General features: G+C 40.9%; 1 protein-coding gene across 1 annotated transcript in view; it reads right to left on the bottom strand.

The window, feature by feature from the left end:
• Positions 1-4,069: 4,069 nt before the first annotated feature.
• Positions 4,070-18,203, bottom strand: part of LOC145391226 (protein O-mannosyl-transferase Tmtc3-like) — a 318,591-nt gene continuing 304,457 nt past the window's right edge. The window contains exons 13-17 of the mRNA XM_080265902.1: positions 11,983-12,055; positions 10,879-10,998; positions 7,799-7,951; positions 4,643-4,837; positions 4,070-4,489 (exon numbers count right to left, since the gene is read on the bottom strand). Of these exons, the coding sequence (XP_080122028.1) occupies positions 4,070-4,489; positions 4,643-4,837; positions 7,799-7,951; positions 10,879-10,998; positions 11,983-12,055 (961 nt within the window). The remainder of the gene's footprint in view (positions 4,490-4,642; positions 4,838-7,798; positions 7,952-10,878; positions 10,999-11,982; positions 12,056-18,203) is intronic.

Here is an 18,203-nt window from a genome sequence, read left to right as displayed (position 1 = left end):
AACACTGGCATTTTAATGTGCACCAATCACCCATTACACTAAATACTTTCGTACTGTTGAACGAATTCATAACACCGACTAGAGTGGCATGATATGAATTACTCCCCTATCCAACCCATCACTGTTATCTAGGCAACATTACCAAGATACAACAAGGTATTCAGGAGTTCCATTACAAAGACTTACGAATCTCCAAAGGATACACCATCACCACCACCACCAAAAAAATAAATAAATAAAATAAAAAAAAATAGAAAATAAATAAAAAACTAGCCAGTAAATGTCCGACGAACACTGTCTACTCCACACACATCCAATTAATAAACTGTGTAGAAACAAGGAAACTCCCCAGTAGTACTCCAGCAGAGGTTGGGGAGAAGATAAATGTCACTCTCCAGCTGCTTGGTACTATAGCAAAACAGATACAGTATATGAACCCAAACTTGATATTAACAGCAAGGAGTCTTAAGGAGTTCTGACAGTTTCTAAAGACAGACAGACACTGGGACTACATACTTTTCATACTGCAGCTGGAGTGCCAAAATTACTAATTTGGGGGTTATAATATAGAATCACCAGATTTAATGTATGATGCTGTACATATAGGCTGATAAAGCTTTTGCATCTTGAACATAATGCTGCATGCCAGGTGAATGAAGAATCTGGCTTGGCAAATAAAGAACATCTAAATGATTTCTGTATCAATACCCAGTTCATTTCCACTTTCAGGTGATACTTTCATGGTATCACCTCTTTTCTGCCGTAAGTCAAACCAATAATACACAATAGCAAAGAATCATTTAAAAAATAAAAAGTTGCTTTGATAAGAAGAAGACTATTTAGTACTGTACATTTTGTTACCAATCCCTCTTGCGTCCAGAAGACCAATATCCAAAAGAAGTCTCAACAAAGGAAAAAGAAACAACTGGGAGGTGAAGGAACTCACAATAACACCAAGGTATTAGGTAGTGTTGAGTCTAAGGACATTAGGAGTCTCCTCCAGGCCAAACCTCTAATCCAATTCTGAATCTGCTATAATGTAGATGTATAACAAATCTTTATTACCATCCATCATTTTGTGTGTATGTGCAGGAGGTGGAGGGGGGTGAAAGAAAGGAAAGTGAAGTATGGTACAACTGCAGTGAGGCAGAAACAGTTCAGTCAGCTTGGGAAGATGGTCAAGGTAAATGACAGGTGTGTGTATAACAAGATGCCATTATACTGTATGCTCATGATGTGCTGGTATAGATTTTCTATATATGCAGTTCAAACACAGAAAAATGTTAGGGCACTAGTGTACAAGCTGCACATTAATTAATAAATCCTGAAACCAAAAAATAAAAAGCTGAGCTGTATCAGACAACTAAAATTCATAGCGGAATCATGACACTTAAAAGTAACTCTATCACTGTTTCTTGGAATATGTCTGAGAAAAAAAAACAAGCAAGCACACAAATAAACAAAACAAAACAATATTCAATGCTTGACTTTCATTAACACCTACCCAAACAAACCATAGCTGATCTGCAACACTCGGGATTCAACACCAATTACTACAAAATCCTCTTCACCTCTCCACACCCAGATCAACATAATAACAAGGCTTTCAGCTCAATGATGAGATGCATAACTTTATATGAAAGGTGGCGATTGTTCAGCAGTTTGAAGGCATGCAAAGTAACTAGCAACACTAGGAGAACAAGGCAAATATCACATTCTATCTATCTATCTAAGTTTAAAATGTGTTCTGTTGAAGACTTACGAAGTTGTGGCTTGCCTGGTCGACTGAAGCTGGGTTTGGTCTAGTCAGGTCAGTTCATCACAGTCAGTCAAGAATACACTGCAAATCCAGAATACACTGCAATATCCAATCTCTTTGCAAATTTAAAAAATAAAAAATAATTAAAAAATTAAAATAAATAAATGAGAATATAAAACCCTCATCATTAAATATGAACAGGCAATGGTCATGAAAATTAACTATACCAACAAAAACCATACATTAACAAAGAATGTTGGCTATATCACAATCACAGTTAACAGAAGGAAGTATCATTGTTGTTATTGGTATCCTAATCAAGCTGATATTAATCCCTAGTCCTGAATGTGTTTCTTTGAAGATCATTTATTTTTGCTCTTGTTTCTTTTCATGATTCTGCCATTCTGTATACAGCATTACCATCTAGGTAAGTGAAGTGAATGCTTAATGAAGTTATACTTATGGTACTTTTCAGAAGAATACCAGCTACTGAATTTCAGTGACTCCCACAACACTGAGAGCCTTTTCATGGTCCTTCATTGACTACAAGGTAGCTCAAAGGGCACTGGACAAGGAGAGTTTCAAAACACTGGTTCAGTTTGCGACCCCGAGAAACACTTCAAGGCATTCACCAAGTTTCAGTAAGGTTGCCTCCTCTTCAAACACACTTCAGTTTCTTCCTAGGACGGCAAGGGAAATAAAATCAGCAGCCACATTCTTTTTCCTCCCACAAGTTAGTGTCTAGTTTTGGTGGCTCGGTTTGTAGTCACAGATCTGAGTAATGGATCACACTGACTTGGCACAACTTCATGGTACCGGTCAGGTGACTACTAATTCATATAATGAGATTCACACTGAAGGCTTGTATAGACTGTCCTCATTACCTCAAGACCTCCAGAGTTTCTTTACTTAACTTTATTGCTGTCTTTGCGTAAATCAAGTTTTTCTCAACTGAGAAAACTCAGAACCAACTCAGTACAATCCATTGCAGAAATTAAGAAATGTGGACAAATCAATACCCAACAGATTTTAATTATCTTCCCAACCATTAGAACTGATGATGATAAATAGCTCTGAGGTGAACTGTTGTAGTGAGTATGAAGGGGCAGATCCAGCATTTGTTAAAAAGGGGGGTCCTAAACTTTTTCTTATTTTATCCAAGGTGATGATCAGTTACGGTATTAAAAATTTATACTATGGACACACATTAACATTATTTTACAATGATACCCTACAAAGTTTCACCAGAAATGTAAAATCAATATGATAAATTTGTAAATATGAAGTACTGTTTTTCATCTGGTAATTCTGTATGCTTACTGCTGAAAAACAAAAACTGGTACAAAAAAAAAAAAAAAAAAGGGGGAGGGGAGAATGGTCTGGACTCCCTGAACTATTCCTCTCTCAATTGGCCACTAACAGATGTGGAGAGGAGAGGGTGGGATGTGACTAAGGCTCCACACTCTCCCTTCATAAGTGGATATGGAATCATACCACACCTCTGCCCTCCATCATACACCTACAGTCAGCCCTCAGTTAAAGTCTAGGATATATGCAAGCAAAAATGCTTATTTATGTGAAACAGTTTTATGTGAAAGAAGCTTTTGGCTGTGACTAGGGATTAAAACTCCGAAAAAAATCATTTTTGGATTCAAAGCAACTTCATAAAGAATCACATGCAACTTCATGAAGAAAATGATGTTAATCAGCAACTTAATAATAAATCATCTTTTATAAAACAATTTAAATTGAGGATTAACTGTATAATCCACCTCTAATACCAAGAGTATATGTATAAAGGCATAAAAGAAGCAACTGACTTAGAATAAAATGAGTGAGAGTGACACAATTTCACTAACATTTTCATCTACACTGAGTCCAGCATCATAGAAAATGTGTAAAACAAGGAAGAATATTCTCTCTGAAGATGGGCTTTGTGTAGTCCCAATGTTAGAGAAATAAAAATTTAAGTTCTCACCTGTATTTCTCTCCCACCAATTTTATCCACTTGTCACTATGAATCAGTGACTTTGAATGGTTGGGAAGAGAGGGTAGGGGAAAAAAAAAAAAAAAAATCTCACGGCATTATAACATCTTGGGGGTTGTGAATCCTAGTGTTCACTTGCACGAGTTTTCAGTATCGCTGAGTGTGCAAAAGAACAAGATTCCACAGCATTTCTTTGTGTCGGATTCTGTGAATCTTGGCATTCACTTGCACAAGTTTTTTCAGTATCACTGAGTGGTGGACACATTGGCCACACACTCTCTAATGACTCTTGTAACTTTGGCATGCTTGCTGCATCAGCAGTCTTACGAGTGTGAATCGCTGGGGTCACTCTTCCCTTTAGCCCCTGCAGTAGCCTGGCCATGCTGTTTATCATTATTTTTATTATCACTAGTTTTAGTAATAAACACAGTCTTTTTTGGCATGGCCTCGCTGACCTCACTGGGAACCTCTGAAGGGTCACTAGGATCAGGTACAGAGGAGGCAGCTGTCCGTTCACTCCCCCCTCCACCCCCCATCTGCTGCTGCATCTGTGAGTACTTGGCCAATCGTGTGCGCACAATCTTGAGGTGTCGCAAGATGTAGTCTTCATGCGGTGCCATGACGTGTGCGCGTGCCAGGCAAGTCTCAGCTGCTGTCAGTTCCCCACGTTCCACATACACCACACACAGGTTGTGGAGGCCCTGTACATTTCCTGGATCCACTGCCAGAATCCGCTCATAGCACTGTAACATAAGACAAAGCAATTCTCTCTCTCTCTCTCCTTTTCTTCCACAAACACACACACACACACACACACACACAATGATTATATTTTCACTCAATAGGATAGAAGTATATCCAGTTCTACACCACACAACCCCAAAACACCCACTCACCTTCTCAGCAGCATCCAAGTCCTTGATGTTGTTAATGTAGATGTCACCTAAAAGGATGAGTCCCTTCACATGGTCAGGATGATGCTTTACCAGCTGGTTGAGGAAGGGTGCAGCCTCCAGTGGGCGCTGGTCATCCGTTAGAAGCAGTGCCAGATTGAAAAGTGCCGAGCGGAAGTCCTCCTTCAACTCAATGGCCTGAAGAGGGAAAGAAAGGTTGGACTGATGAATTTCTTTATTTTTTATTTTTGTTTTTTTTGCATATTCCATTCAGACACATTTCCTCCTCAAACTTGATGGCCAGAAATGGGGAAAAAAAGGATGGAATGCTGTGTTAGATTCTAGGGTGACACTTTGGCATATCCAATTCAGACTCATTTGCATCTCATTACTTAATTCTGATTACTACCAGATGACTTTATTTAGCTGAATCAAAATCTCCACGTCTAACTGGGTTACAACCTGTTTCAATATACCCAATACAGACTTACAATGTCTATATTTATTCCACTGCCTGACAACTGTTTAGCTACAGGAAAATCCTTGGTTCTTAATGGGATTTATTAGTGCCATTCAAGCGCACTTCTGTTTTAATGCTACCTCCTCTGCTAAAGTTTTGCTACTTCCAGACAATAATATAAAGCTTGGAAAGAAATCCTAAAATGTAGTGAAAGAATCATGTACTGTATCATGCCAATATCGATGATAAATGTGTGACATTCTCTCCTACTAAACTTTCATTTGCAACCATAGACTCACACCATACAAATAAAATCAGAATCACAGACAATACTATAATTTTTAAAGTTCTTACAGTATACCACTAAATGAGGCTATTCTGATAACCATCCCTGCAATCTAATTTTTCACATAACTGTATTATGATGGTCAGCTTTAATAATCTGTCTTGAAGGCTTCTGTATGCAAATGGTTCCATTATTTTATCAGCTTATCTCAATTAATCACTTCAACATAACAATATACATTTACATTTTATTCTTGTTCCTACTAGATGACTCCAGTATATGCAATTTATGAGGACACCTTACTAGCGATGAGGTAAATGCAAGCTATCTCTAACCCTCTTGTCTTAAGTCTCTCCTTAGCTAGATATGACTGTCTAAAGATAGCACAGAAAGAAAATAATATATACAGTGCATCAATGAATATGAGGTTAAGGATGAAATAAAGTAGCAAGTGGTTTGCTACCACTGATCCTACAAGACACACCACTACAGGGTATGTTAGATTCTAATTTGGCCCTTGTGGTAGACAGTGCCTTTAAGAGAAGTACAGTATAGCATCATTTTTGACTGACTGATACTGATTTATGGGTATTACTGTACATAAGTCCCTCCATATTCATGGGGAATGTGTAACAGACATCCAGACCAAATAACTAAATCCACAAATAATACACAACTCTCCAACACAGCCCCAGCAATTGTAATTCAACTATGTTATTGCCTAAAAAACTTTTTTCAGTACCCAGAACACAATTGGCCATGAAAATCTAATTGTTTAGAGTGTAATTTTAGACGATTTAACAACACATAATGTATAATCATTCCAAAATACGCTTAACCTGGTAAACTTCAATACATTGTACAGTAATCCCTCATTTATCTGACGTAATAGAACCAAAGACATGTCTGGACTGTGGATCCATCTGGATAATGGACTTCTTCCCTGACCCCCTTTTCGTACATACCCTAACTTTGAAAGCCATTGTAAAAGGCCACTACAGTGCATTGCAGAACACTTATTCCTGATGTTTTCCACTACTCTATCTGGTCAAGCAGACCTATAACCACAGCCAAGCAATTACTATGGCCAAGCACATCCATTAACCACAGACAAGCAATCACCACTGCAGGACCATACTCTGCAGTGACATGAAAAACCATGAAAAAGCGGCCCGGCTGGGTGAAAATGTTCACACGGCCATGATTTCCATCTGGCTGCAAGCATTTAGTCCGGATAAAATGGAAAGATGTTCGAATAATGGTTCTGAACAGCCAGACCACAGCATCCAGATAATGGATTGTTTGGATAATGGATGTCCGGATAACTAAGGGATTAGTGTATTAACTCAGGAATAACCTAAACTGCAAATGGCAAAGCTGCAAATAAGGAGAGACCACTGTATAAGCAAACAATGACCATTTATCCCACAATATCCCAATTTTAAAATCAAAGATGGGGTGGAGGGATGGAGTGGAGAGGCAGATGACAGAGGGGTGTGTGAGCTGGGGGGTGGGCAGCGAAATGGCAGGGAACCGGGCGAAATGGAGGCAATTTGTTTATGACCACCAATTACTGGATTATGGGTCTGGTAATAGATAGATATACAGATTAAATCTAAGAATAACCTCTCCTCGTTTTTTTTTCCCCATGTGTAGAGGTTAAAAAAAAAAAAAATACAATACAAATGCTCCCAGGGTTATGTAAAATGTTTTTGGGATCTGATCCTAGAAAACTCTTACTATGTCTTTAAGATGCAACTTTGATTACCGCAGTTTATATGCACATCGTCACTGCTGAAGTGTGTACAGTTTATTTATTATTACAGTGCATACAGTATGTTTGCTTCTCACCTCTGATTTTCCTAACAACCCAATATTATCCACTTGTCAACATGGACCATTCCCAAATACAGTATTGTGGTGTGTACAGTAGTGTATGTGTGTTCAGTGATTATGCATACATACTGATGGGTAATCCTACTTCAGTATCTGTTTTCATTCTTTCCATAATGGACCCCATGCATAAACCAAAGAGTGTCTGAGGGGTATAAACAATAGAGGACAACATTCTTTGGGCCATTCTACAAACAAAACAAAGGGTGCTGGGGTAAGACTCATTCACATGGTGGCACCAATTTAGCCGGATGTCTTCACTACTTCGTTATACAAATGTCCTTCAGTTCTCTCCCTGTTTCCCAGTATGAAGATGGTGGACTGCAAAAGAGCAAATTCAACCTGCAGTCCACATTACTTGGTTATACAAATGTCCTTCAGCTCTCTCCCTGTTTCCCAGTATGAAGATGGTGGACTGCAGAAGAGCAAATTCAACCTGCAGTCCACCAGGTTCATGTTCAGATGAGTCTGAGGCCACATCAACAACAACCAACAATAGGGAAATCATTTCAAGACCCACCTTTCGGAACCACTTCTCAGCATTGCGGTAGTCACGGTCATCCATTGCAATCATTCCCAGGTTGAAGTAGATGCGCTCATTGAGAGGGTCACGGTGCACCAGGCGAAGCAGACGTTGGTAGGCCAGCGGGCGTAGTTCGGCATTGCCAGATTCCTGGGGCAAGGAATATATCTGGTTTTTCTTAATACTAACTGATAGTATCTACATTTCTAAATGCCCAAATAACTGATTATTCAGACAACTGATTATCCTGATGCCTGATAATCCAGACAACTGTCTGGCTAGGTACCTAATTATTTTGATAGCTAATTATCCAAACAACTGTTTATTCACAAAATTATTTGAACCCAGTCATTCAAACATCTCATTTTCCAAATATTGTTCACTCAAACACCTGGGTAGCCCAGCACCTAATCATTCAGACTCATTAATACCTCACTGTCGGGGTACAAGGTATGAGGAGGGGGGGCTGGGGGGAAAGGGGGGCCTAGTCCCCCTCAGTCAGATCCTTGGCCCCCCCACCGGCCCCTCTATTTGAAATTTCTAAGTTAACTTAAACAGTGAGCCCCCCATACTATTACAGTACTTGGTCCCACCTTGGCCCCCTCTCCCCATTTGTAGAGATCTGGATACGCCACTGCCTGGCATCCAACAATCTTAACACCTGGTTATCCATGATTTAGTTATCATGGTGGTACATCAGGCACCAACTGCCTGAATTATCAATCTGTCCATCCATCCATCTATCAATCTATTGCCCAGCATCACACAGTGCATCAATCTCACGGTACAATAGTATAAACTGTTTAAAATGAAGTATTTAGCACTCTCTCCATATGTAGGTACGGCTTTTTGTGGTATATGAGCGTGTGCACCATACACGCACCCTATGTACTACTGTACTGTTCCTTTCACGTGACTTTACATTGAGTGACAAGCTAAATGGTTTCCCATAATCTAGGAAACCATTTACTACATTAAGTGGTAACCATATAACTAAATTACACCTGGTGAACTACTGGATTAAGTCACTTCAACCAGATGGGAAGAAAGGTTGCTGATGCTCTGAAAGGCAGTTATATGGAATAGGGAAGAGAGCATAAAAAAAAAAAAAAAAAAAAAAAAAAAAATGCTGCTGCATGACAGTACTGTGATATCTACTATAATGTATGGAAGTGAACTGTTGGAAGAACACAAGTCATTGTGGTAGGTGGTGGCGACCACCATCCACTCACTTGATGTAGTGCTGCCTACATCTTCTTTAGCCTTTATCATTCTTTTTCTGTGCCTGCCCTCCTCTCTTCCTATTTCACACATCTTCCCTGTTACTTCTTATTGCTTTTCTTTCCTTTACAAGTGGTTTTACATTGAGTGACAAGCCAAATGGTTTCCTGTAAGCCAAGAAACCATTTAAAACGCTGGGTGGTAACCATATAACCAAACCACACGTGCTCCCTACGTGTCACCAAGTGGATTGGTGGAGGGTTAGTGCCCCTCCCCGTAAAACAGCTCAGAGTCATATGGCCACCCCTAACGGGATTATGGCGTCTGGCAACAGATAGATAGATAGAACACAAGTCATGAGTGAGAGCAGTGGATTTGACTTACAGTATATGAGAGGAGCAAGTGAAGTTACATGGAGAGACAGACTGACAAATGAGGAAGTGAAGGTGAATTGTGGTGTGGATGTGAAAGTGATATAAAGCATTAAGAGAAATACACTACGGAGGTTTGTCCATGTGGAGAGGATGGAATGTGAGAGACTAATGAGGAGAGTGTATGTAAGCGAGGTGGTGAGGGGGAGAGGGAGGGGAGACCAGGGATGAAACAGGGATGGAGTGGAGAGGTATATAAGAGAGGGAGGTGTGAGCTGGGGGGAGGACAGCGAAATGACAGGGGACAGGGCGACATAGGGGTGATTTGTTTGTGGCCACCCCTTACATGACTGAGGCGTCTGGCTATAGATAGAGAGAACCTGGTGGGGTCCATTATGGTTTACATCCAAGGTAGAGCTGGGGTTCAGTACCCATATAATACCATTTAAGAGTAACTACTTATGTCGGAATAAGTAGCCTAGCCTCCATCCTCTGTGCTCGTGATGAACAAAATGAGAGAGAGAGAGAGAGAGAGAGGATATGACTTACCACATACTGTCCCCCAATCAGTAATAACACCATCCTTTCCTCATACAGAAAGTTATAATTTTAAGTAACTTTTATTATTATTTTATTTTTCTGTTATTAAGACCATATTAATTAGGGTGGGGTGCTGTTTTGGTGGTAGAATGTAAGGGTGATTTGATACAGTGAATAAATTTGATAAGACTGTGCAAGAAGAAAAATTAATAGTGAATGAGAAGAAAAATATGTGAGTGAGGTGGAGGGAGGATGAGACTGAGGGATGGGGTGGAGAATATATGAATGAGGATGGTAGTCATACGAAGGGCAGACTGATGGTACAAGACAAGGAAGGAAGATAATTTTTTTGAAGTCACTCCTCCTAGGATTAAAGTATATGGATAAAGACAGCGTGATAGATAGTTTGATAGACAGACAGTTTTGAGCTCTGCCCCACTGGCTGAATTTGCTATAGCTAATGAAGAAGTACAGGATAATAAACAAAAGTGGCTTCAAAACACTGGCTTTATGCTAACAGACCTGTACTTAATAAATCTATCATAAAACCATACTCAAACACAGCCTACCACAATGAAAAAAAAAAAAAAGAAGCTCTTCGTCACAGGATTCATCAATGTACTCAATCAATTTCTTTTACAAATTTGTTCCCGTTAGTGCGTTACAAAAAATTCGGGTCCTCTGGTCTGTAAATAAATGGCAGTAGAGTCCACAAGGCTATCATAAGAAAAGAAAAAAACTTCTCACGACAATATACTAAAGTTTTAATTACATATAACACAGAAGAGAGGTCTCCATATTTAATTTGGCCTGTAAGTCTTTCAAAAAAAAAAAATCAGTCTCCATAAGCCAGAAATTAGGCTCCACAAATCTGTCACTCTACCATAGATATTAGGTCTCTCTCTCTCTCTCTCTCTCTCTCTCTCTCTTACACGTATAACCCACCTGTATGAGGACGGCGGAGTTGAGAAGTGCTTGCTGGTGGTCGGGATCCATTTCAAGGGCTTTATCCAAATAGGCTAGTGCTTGCTGGGCCCGACCCTGCTCCAGTAACACCACCCCAAGCTGCAACACACGCATGCACGAAGTGTTTAGGTTTTGAGGGTATATAATGATGCTCTTAGATTCTTCTTCTTCTTTTTTTTTTTTTTTTTTTTTTACATCTTCGGTATTATGGTTCTGTCAACTGTTTTATTTACTTTTCGTCTCTCCTAACCTCTCGTCACTTCTAACCTCTCGTCACTTCCACCTCTCGTCACTTCCACCTCTCGTCACTCCTAACCTCACGTCACTTTAAACTTCTCGTCACTTCCAACCTCTCGTCACTTCCAAACTCTCGTCACGCCTAATCTCTCGTCACTTCCAACTTCTTGTCACTTCCAACCTCTCGTCACTTCCAACCTCTCGTCACTCCTAACATCTCGTCTCTCCTAACCTCTCGTCACTTCCAACCTTTCGTCACTTCTAACCTCTCGTCACTTCCAACCTCTCGTCACTTCCAACCTCTCGTCACTTCTAATCTCTCGTCACTCCTAACCTCTCGTCACTTCCAACTTCTCGTCACTTCCAACCTCTCGCCACTCCTAACCTCTCGTCACTTCCAACCTCTCGTCACTCCCAACTTCTCGTCACTCCTAACCTCCCGTCACTTCCAACCACTCGTCTCTCCTAACCTCTCGTCACTTCTAACCTCTCTTCCCTGCATTCACAAGGAGTACCGGAACTAATGTGTGTGTGTGTGTGTGTGTGTGTGTGTGTGTGTGTGTGTGTGTGTGTGTGTGTGTGTGTGCCGAAATTACGAAGCAGACAATAAAGCTAGGTAGGTGATAATAGTAAAAAATATGATAATGCTGCAAAAAACGAGCAACCACTGATGATAAATAAAAGCAATAAACCTCTCTAAGTACAAAAATAAAGTACGTACTAAAACTTCACGTACTTAGCAACGTAAAATAGGATGATAGACATTAACAGACTCATAACGATCTTACGAAAAAGGACTTACGAGACATTTTACAACATATCTTACGTGAGAAATAGTAATCTTACGTTATAATAGATGTCTGGATTCGTACTGTCGTAGAAGAGGGCTCGTTCGTACACTTCCTGGGCTTCCTTAGTCCTGAAAGAAAGCGAAAAAAAAGGAAATTAGTTGACGTGAAAGATAAATAACTTTTCTTCAATATTTTCATAATTAAAGGAGATTAGGTGTAAAGAAACTGTAAATAATAATGATGATGATGATGATGATGATGATGATAATAATAATAATAATAATAAATGATGATGATGATGATGATGATGATTGATAATAATAATGATAATAATAATAATATGATGATGATGATGATGATGATTGATGATAATAATGATAATAATAATAATATGATGATGATGATGATGATGATTGATGATAATAATAATAATAATAATAATAATAATAATAAATACTACTACTACTATTCCTCTACTCCTCCTCCTCCTACTACTACTACTACTACCAACAACAAGAACAACAACAACAATAATAATAATAATAACAATAATAATAATAATAATAATAATAATATCCTCATTCCCAATAATTATTGATGGTGTGGGCACGATTAAAAAACACAAAACAAATAAATGTGAAAACTCTCTCTCTCTCTCTCTCTCTCTCTCTCTCTCTCTCTCTCTCTCTCTCTCTCTCTCTCCAGCATCACCAACCCTACTATAACAACCTTACTATCACAACCCTACCATACACTGACTACCATCTCACGACTACCACTACACTACCACCACAACATACCATCACAACTACCATAACTACCACACCCCTTTCACCACCACAATCACCACCATCTCCACCACACCAAATCCCTACCACACCACCATTTCCACCACACCAACATCCCTACCACACCACCATCCCTACCACACCACCACACCACCATCCCTACCACACCACCACACCACCATCCCTACCACAACTACCACACCACCATCCCTACCACACCACCATACCACCACACCACCATCCCTACCACACCACCATCCCTACCACACCACCACCCCAAACACTGGAAGTAAGGTAAGTGTTATGAGAAGTAATCCGCCTGGCATGTTTATAAGTGGGGGAGGGGAGGGGAGGGGGCGAGGGCGGAGAAGGGGGAGGGCAGGGGAGGGCAGGGGAGATACGTAAACTAAGGAAGGGAAGAGATGATGATGATGATGAAGATGATGATGATGGGAAGGAGGAGGAGGAGGAGAACGGGGATGGGAAGATAGAGAGAGAGAGAAAGAGAGAGAGAGAGAGAGAGAGAGAGAGAGAGAGAGAGAGAGATAGGGGAGGAGGGAGTGGTGAGGGGAGGGGAGGATGAGCAAGAGGTACAGAGGGGGAGGAGAGGTGGGGGGAAGGAGGGACCCGGGAAGCCCCTTAAACCGCAGCAACAGGACATACCCAGAGGCGCTTGCTACCCACTACATCCCGCGTCACCGATTGGACTCCTAACCTCCTACCTCGTGTAAAAGCATTAAAAAAAATTCCTATACGCTATACGGAGGCTTTATTTAACGAAATTTTGCTGTAATTGCTTTGTTTGCTTTAAATCTGTAAGTTAATTGTGTTTGGGTTATCATCTTGTAAATTTGAATGTTTGCATCTGTTATAATTGTGAAAGTTTGTGGGTTAGGTTGTAATAATGTGTAGTTGTAATAGTCGTGTGTAATTGTTATGATGGTGTGTTTTTGTAATCGCCGTGTTTATGTCTATCTATAGCCTGACGCCATAATCCTGTGAGGGGTGGCCTTTTGTCTTTGAGTTACTTGTTTTACGAGATGGGGCACTAACCCTCCGCCAACGCACTTACTGACAGGTAAGGAACACGTGTGGGTTGGTTATATGGTTACCACCCAGCGTTGTAAATGGTTTCCTGGCGTACAGGAAATCATTAGGCTTGTCACTCAATGTAAAGCCACCTGAAAAGTAAAGAATAGTACTACAAAAGTGACAGCAGAAATGGGAGAAACAGGAGGAAAGGAGAGCAGACGCAGAAAAAGAACGATAAAGGTGAAGGAAAAAGTAGGTAGCACTACATCAAGTGAGTGGATGATGGTCGTTACCACCTACCACAATGTGTGCTCGTTAATAGTGTACTTTCTTTTGTATTCCTACTGTGTGTACGTTATAAGTGTAGTGTTGTTGTAATTCCTGTGTGTTTACGTTAAAATAACGAGTTTCTAATAACACTGTGATACTATTCAATGCAGTGAGAGAGAGAGAGAGAGAGAGAGAGAGAGAGAGAGAGAGAGAGAGAGAGAGAGAGAGAGAGAGAGAGAGAGAGAGAGAGAGAGAGAATGCCTTCACATGATGGCACTGATATAACAAGCCACTTCCCCTGCCTGGTTATACAATCCCTCATCTTTCCCTGTCTCCCGGAAGATGGTGGACTGCAGGAGAGAGATAGCTTCAGTCTGTTGTCCACTGGGTTCAAGTTCAAATAAGCCTGGGACAATGGCAACAATAACTAGAGGGGCACTCACTGGAGCGCGTCTCTCCGACAAGGGCAGCGTCATTTCCAAACCACTCTTCATAATGGGTCAGGTTTTCTCATCACTGATTAGGGTTTCGCCAAAAGTGTTTTCCGGATCCAGAATCTGTAATACGACCCGGATCGGTGCCAAAAGTTAATCGTTTGTTGCCTGGGACATGGGCTGTCTACCCACCAAATTTGGTCCAAATCCCTCTTTTAGTTTTTGAGTAATCGATAGTAGATAAACAAGTTAAAAAAAAAAAAAAAAAAACAGGGGTGAAAACATACCCTCCTTGTCGGAGAGAACAAAAACGATGATGATGAAACAACAATAATAATAAATAAAAAATCAATATCATCATCATCATAATAATAATAACAATAATAATAATAATAAATATCATAATAGCTTATCAATGCACTTCTTCACATCTCGCTATAACAACTATAATCATAATTAAAAAAAAATCGGTGAAATAAATGGGAGGGGGAGGGAGGGGAGGAAGGGTGGGAGGGGGAAGGAGGAAGGGTGGGAGGGAGAAGGAGGAAGGGTGGGAGGGGGAAGGAGGAAGGGTGGGAGGGAGAAGGAGGAAGGGTGGGAGGGGGAAGGAGGGATGAAGGAATGAGACACAAAATGAGAGGATAAAGTAAAGAAGGAAGGAGGGAGGGAGGAAGAGAGGAAGGGAGGGGGAAAGGGAGGGACAGAGGGAGGGAAGGGAAGGATACCAGGAGGAAACGGACCTAGAAAGAGAATGGGGCAGGGAAGGTAGGGGCAGGGTAGGCAGGGGCAAGGAGAGGAAAAGGACGTTAAGAAAGGAAGGATAAATCAGAGGCAGAGGGGGTGGAGGAGAGGGAGGGATGGAGGTGAGGCAGGGGTGGAGGAGAGGCAGAGGGGGTGGAGGAGAGGCAGAGGGGGTGGAGGCAGCAATAAAGGCACTTCAACACGCCGGAAATGGCCTGAAAAATGAGACAAGGATAGGCAGAGGTGCAGAGGAAAGCGGGACAGAGGTTACGAGGGAGGCCAGACTCACTCTCTCTCTCTCTCTCTCTCTCTCTCTCTCTCTCTCTCTCTCTCTCTCTCTCAGATATTCTTTCTTTTAGACGATTATATTAAACTTAGGAAGGAAGGGCAGATAAAGGAGAAAGAGTAGGCAAGGAGGCATAACAGATAATGGAAGGTTAGAAAGGGAAACATAGTACGAGAGAGAGAGAGAGAGAGAGAGAGAGAGGAGGCATGGCAGACGAAGAAGGTAGAGAAAAACAAGTCCAGATTAAATCAAGGGTAAAGAAACACCAAAAAGTAGAAAAGAAGGAAGGGCAGGCACGATGGCATAACAGGTGAAGGAAGATGGTTAGACACAGATGCAGGGCAGAAAGTAGGAGTGGACAGGGAAGGGTAGAAAGTGGAAGGAGTAGACAGGGAAGGGTAGAAAGTGGAAGGAGTAGACAGGGAAGGGTAGAAACCGGAAGGAATAGACAGGGAAGGGTAGAAAGTGGAAGGAGTGGACAGGGAAGGGTAGAAAGTGGAAGGAGTGGACAGGGAAGGGTAGAAAGTGGAAGGAGTGGACAGGGAAGGGTAGAAAGTGGGAGGAGTAGACAGGGAAGGGTAGAAAGTGGAAGGAGTGGACAGGGAAGGGTAGAAAGTGGAAGTAGACAGGGAAGGGTAGAAAGTGGGAGGAGTAGACAGGGAAGGGTAGAAAGTAGTAGGAGTAGACAGGGAAGGGTAGAAAGTAGTAGGAGTAGACAGGGAAGGCAAAGAAGGGAGAGCAAATAAATCAAACTAAAACAGACCACAAGGAAAGGCCGAAACACTAGGTATCATGGAAGGCAGAGCAAGAAGTAAAAAAAATAAATAAATAAATAAAACTCAAAAAGTGAAGCCATGAACAGAATTCGAAGCACCAAAGCAAGACTGACTCAGAACCCTCAACGCGGCAAGAGAGTGATCCAAGGTGGGAAAATAAGCAAGGGGGAAAAAAAGGGGGGAAGAGGGGCACACAGGATGAAATAAACCACGTGATATAAAACCTCAAGAAGTAGACTGGGCTTCTGGAGAACTTCAACGCGGCAAGAAAGAGTGATCCAAGGAAGGAAAATAAGGGGGGGGAAGGGTAGGGGGAATGGGGGAAACAGGTCCGGATGAAATAAACCACGAGATATAAAACCTCAAGAAGCGGACTGGGCTTCTCGAGAACTTCAACGCGGCAAGAGAGAGTGATCCAAGCGGGGCGGTGACGGGCCGGACCAGCAGCCGTGTAATCACCTCTCAGCAAACAATACACCTCGTTACGCCATCAATCACATTTTTCGCTCTCACTCACCCTGGCATTTACTCTCTCATTGTCCCTATATGATGTAAAAAAAAAAAAAAAAAAAACTAGGGACGACTTTTTGCTTCATTAAAGTTGAATATTGCTGAGAGACTGACGAGGATGATAGACTAATACTCATCATCACAGCCGCATTCTCTCTCTCTCTCTCTCTCTCTCTCTCTCTCTCTCTCTCTCTAACTAACTAACCATAAACTAGTCTAACTTAAGTTCCCTCCACTCCTTCACCTATCCTTATCTTACCAACTCTAACCTAAACAAACCTAGGCTCTCTTACAATCTCTCTCTCTCTCTCTCTCCTAATTTTCTTTATATAATGGAAAAAAAAAAAGAGGAATTGGGCTTTTCCTTCATTAAATCTGAATATTGCTGGAAGACTAAGGAGAGGGAGACCGCAATACCATATCAATATTACGTCATACCAGTACATTTTTTTTCTCTTCAATTATGTTCTCTATTCAAACGTGGCATTTACTCTCTCTCTCTCTCTCTCTCTCTCTCTCTCTCTCTCTCTCTCTCTCACACACACACACACACACACACACAAAACAAAAAATGAGACACTAGATTTTTACTTAAAGATGAATGCTGCTGAGAGACTGAGAAGGAGAGGACCGAGACACATTCTCTCTCTCTCTCTCTCCTCTCTCTCCAGCCTTGACATTCTCTCTCTTACTGTCCCTTTAAGACGAAAAAGACATTAATAAAGAGAGTAAATTGTGTGTCTTTATTTCAATTACATTTCTCTCTCATCCACCTTACCATTTCTTTTCTCACTCTCTCTACATGACGAAGAGAGTAAACAATTCTTTTTCTTTTAGTAATTAATTCCTTCAGCCCGGTGACGTGCTTCAAAAATCATTGTTTATCTTTTGAGACACACACACACACACACACACACACACACACACACACACACACACACACGTCATCGTACTGAAAGGGTAGAGGTCGAATGTTTTGCTGAGAGAGAGAGAGAGAGAGAGAGAGAGAAACGAAAAACGGGCCTTGTTCTAAGTTGTATGGGAGACTCCTTAAAACCTCTTCATATGCGATTTTTTTTTTTTTTTTACTTAGGAAAATAGTGTAGATATTAAAACTATACAATAAATATGGAAATTAATGTGAAAGTGTGAAGTGTTAAATAAATCGCTTAGGAAAAGGTGTTAGGAAATCAAGGCCACATACAGTAAGAACTAATATGTCATAGGGAGGCTTGGATGTGTGTTAGTGGATGGACAGATCAACTCCGGGATTAGACGCTTAATAACAGAATAACAGATAAATATAGATAGATAGAAAGATAGACATAAATAAATACACAGACATAGGTAGTAAAAGAGAGAGAGAGAGAGAGAGATTTTTGATGTCTTCCCCATTTTCAGGAACTTGCTCTCCCATTTCTTTCTGTCTTTAGTATTTC

Source organism: Coenobita brevimanus, chromosome 17, assembly GCF_032717465.1.
Source record: "Coenobita brevimanus isolate Jiangsu-jjx chromosome 17, ASM3271746v2, whole genome shotgun sequence".
Classification (NCBI taxonomy): Eukaryota; Metazoa; Arthropoda; class Malacostraca; order Decapoda; family Coenobitidae; genus Coenobita; species Coenobita brevimanus.
The sequence above is the reverse complement of the archived record's forward strand: the minus strand, read 5'-3'. Positions and strand labels throughout refer to the sequence as shown.